Genomic DNA, 3606 nt, shown 5'->3' on the forward strand with positions numbered 1-3606 from the left:
CACACACACATGAACTACTCAACTGTCTCATCCGACTCACTGCGTGCTGAGCTTCTCTAGCAAAAGATTTGTCCCATTTTTGCCCATTGTATTTTTCTATAGATTGCTCACCACATATGCGAACGTGAGCTTTCACTTAAATTAATGGATTGGATCTATTTTGTTCTAGAGTTAAACGGATGGCTCAAAAGCATCTTCCAAATTGTAAATATGTAAATAAATAAATATATCAATACTTTCATTTGGCCAATCATTCTTATCATTTTGATTGATTAAGATACATCAATATTCCACTGTATCATTGATTAGCACAAATTAACAAAAAATGGCATATATCGAGCTTATATGAGCTTATCAGAGCTTGCATCTTGTAATCATCTTTCAGCTACACAAGTCAAGGTTTCATTCCGTCAATCAAGATATATAGGCTTCCTATCAGCTTTTGAAGCCCTAGTAGACATAAAACAGAATGCGAGCTAGCCACATCAAGCATTTGAAAATCTTGGATGGATGGGGACTAAAGATTGCCAATAGAGCATCCAAAAGAATCTCACAGATTAATCTCTTCAGTATTTATTACCTACGTGATGTATCCAAGTCAACCAGCACTAATTAAGGAGCCAATTAGTTTATGCCTCCACTCAGACTTTGCTAACCAATAGCCCTTTATAAACCAATAGCGGAGCTTTTTTTTTTTGCAGGTAACCAATAGCGGAGCTGATGGCACACTGTTAAAGATTCTTATGGGTGGCTACTGCATGCAGCGGCACGTATGCGCTCAAGTAAGTCGATTCGATTACGTCCGTGGAGTCGTCGTTTACTTTGATTCCAGCTCTTGCTTGCCATCGGGCAGACAATGGCGACCACTTGTTAACCCGGCCCAAGGGGATCGGTCAACCGTATCGAGCAAGTTGCATGCTCATGGTAAAATCAACGCTTATCCAAGCCCACTTGATCATCCATCGCCCAGCCAATCAGTTCTTTATGCATGCATGGTTACTTGACTGTAGGATAATCACAACTAGTAGCTATGCTTATGCGTGGTTCTTTGCAATTTTTGCCATGTGTGACATGAACGTAAAATAAACGTAACAAGTAGATGATCCATGGTGCTGGCAAAATCATGGTTTGGAATTTTCTTGTCTGCTATGGCGGCCGCGGATATACATGCCGGAGTCAATTACGAGAACTTCGAGGCCGCCTCTTACCGTCAACTACTGGAGCTAGCTGTATTCATCACTGGATGCTTGCATGTGTGTGTTGAACCTAACGGATGCCAACGGAAGAAAGCATCCAAAGAAAATATCGCACACGGTAATATCTCCAGTCTTCATCGCCTGCATGGTGTGTATCCAAGTCTTGAAGCACCAATTAATGCGCTAAATATTTAAGCATCCACTTGACATTGTCAACAAGTCCCACCCCACCAATATGGTCGCAAGCACTATAAATATGCATACAATCTATCACTTAGAACCCATCATCTTGCAAGAGTACACCGCGATAGAAGGCGCACACACACAATGGCAGGCACAAAATTACTAGCTCTTGGTTTTGTTGTCCTGTTGAGCATTGGATTGGCCAATGCTGCAAGGGTGGCTAGGTACTCCAGTGCCTCTGGAGTAGGAACGGGAGGAGGAGAGGGTGGGGGGTCTCAGGGTGGTGCTGGCTCCGGTTCTGGGAGTGGAACTGGGTCAGGCGTGAGCTCTAGTAGTGGTACACATGCAAGTGGTGGAGGAGGAGGCGGAGGTGGCGGTGGTAGCCAATATGGTGGAGCTGGATCTGGTAGCGGGAGTGGCTCGGGCTCTGGTTCTAGTCAATATAGTCAAGGATCTTCCTATCCTTATGGTGGTAGCTATGGTGGATATACTAGTGCTGGTGGTACCGGTGGCGGCGGTGGTGGAGGGCAAGCTAATGGTTATCATGGATCTAGTGCATATGGGGCTGGTAGTGGCACTGGTTCTGGCTCAGCTACTGCTAATAACAATTGGTATGGACAAGGTAGTAATGCATACGCTGGTGGAAACGGTGTTGGCAATGGCGGTGGAACAAATGGTGGAACTGGTGGAGGCGGAGGTGCTGGATCTGGGTATGGCGATGCCTATCCCTAGTTTCCTTTACGCGAGGAATCTAAAAGTATGGAGCCCAATATGGTGTGTCAAATAGATGTCTTCAAACTTTTTCATTTATTTTTATCGTCTTACATATTATCAAATAAGGGCTTCATTGTTACGGTGAACAATGTTGTAGTGTTTGTGATATATACCAAGAATGTAACATGTCAATGTATCACTATGTACATATGTATCAAGTAATCAGTGTTTGTGCCAACTGAGTTGCGATGAGAATTGTGTGTGTCATCTGGGTAAGTAACATAAGGTGCTCTTTTATGGTTAACTACTAACAATAATCAATTTAGTTATCCACGCCATGTCACGAGATGGGGGAGGTTCGCCAAGCAAATAACCACATCCACAACTTCTGTTTTGCATATCTCTTCTTTCTCTCACCAGAAGTGCCTCCTCTCAATTAATGAAAAGAGAAATTTTTTCATAGCCTCCTATGCTATCTACCTATAAGGAGTTTAGAGGCTCTGAATCACTATCTCGAAACCACACCACCATATCCATCACATCCACGCTCACGGATACTCTCATACATTCCCTCAGTGGGGCCATGGTCCTTGCAAGCGCTACGAGGCTTCCACCAGCATGACTTGGTGCCCTGAAATTCCATTAATTCATGGAAACCATCGAGGGTTTCCTTCGCAACCACTAGCCATGAATGGCAGGGAGGTCCACAATCTTATTATCATAGTTATTCCTTTTATTTCTTTTCCATTTTTTGCACGCTCCAGTTGTTGGATTTGAAAGTTAGCTTTAGAACTTTGAAAGTTCATTTTTGGTAGAAATTGCTAGTCCAAAGTTTTGTAAGTTTTTTTTTGGCAATTTGACAGATTTTTCTATTGCCATTGGTGTGCTCAGATTTCTGGAAGTTCCTTTTGTGGGGTGAAAGCCATTACTTGTGGGCTTTTATTTTTTTGGAAGTTTGTTAGACATTTGATAGTTGTGGGTATGCTTAGACCTTTTGAAATTCATTGTAATTTAGAGATGAAGTGGGTTTGCCGACCTCCAATCTGTTCAAAATATCCGAAAGCTCATCCTAATTTTTGGCAAAGGTGTTTCATTGGTAATTTGAAATGTGAAGCTTAATTGGCATTAAAAGAGATATATTCTTTATCTTAATCTAGATATATTGGCTCTCATGGCGGAGAGAATGCAAATTTACTTTTATTTCTCTCACAAACAATACATGTTAAATTGATGTTCCCTTTATTAGATGAAACAAGTTAAGATACATCCGTGGGTATATATAAGTCAATGTTGATTACGGAAACTTCAGAGGTAACCTCTGTGTTGTCAATTGTTTGGGTTGCTTTCATCAGTGGATGCTTGCATGTGTGTTGAACTGTTGACCAATCATATATGGATGTGATTAACCAGGGTCATCGTTTACTCTTACCGAACGGATGGCCAATCCGATCATTCATACTTATTACTAGCTAGTGAGTATTTTCTAAGTTATTATTTCTTGTGATTTTAGTGA

The 3606-nt window shown here is 41.7% G+C and overlaps 1 protein-coding gene across 1 annotated transcript; it reads left to right on the forward strand.

Moving 5' to 3' along the window:
- The first annotated feature begins 1500 nt into the window (after positions 1 to 1500).
- LOC123066478 (putative glycine-rich cell wall structural protein 1) lies at positions 1501 to 2331 on the forward strand. Its single transcript, XM_044489551.1, has one exon. It carries the CDS (start codon positions 1524 to 1526, stop codon positions 2109 to 2111), a length of 588 nt encoding a protein of 195 aa, XP_044345486.1. The 5' UTR covers positions 1501 to 1523; the 3' UTR covers positions 2112 to 2331.
- Positions 2332 to 3606: the final 1275 nt, after the last annotated feature.

This window comes from Triticum aestivum, chromosome 3B (genome assembly GCF_018294505.1).
Source record: "Triticum aestivum cultivar Chinese Spring chromosome 3B, IWGSC CS RefSeq v2.1, whole genome shotgun sequence".
Classification (NCBI taxonomy): Eukaryota; Viridiplantae; Streptophyta; class Magnoliopsida; order Poales; family Poaceae; genus Triticum; species Triticum aestivum.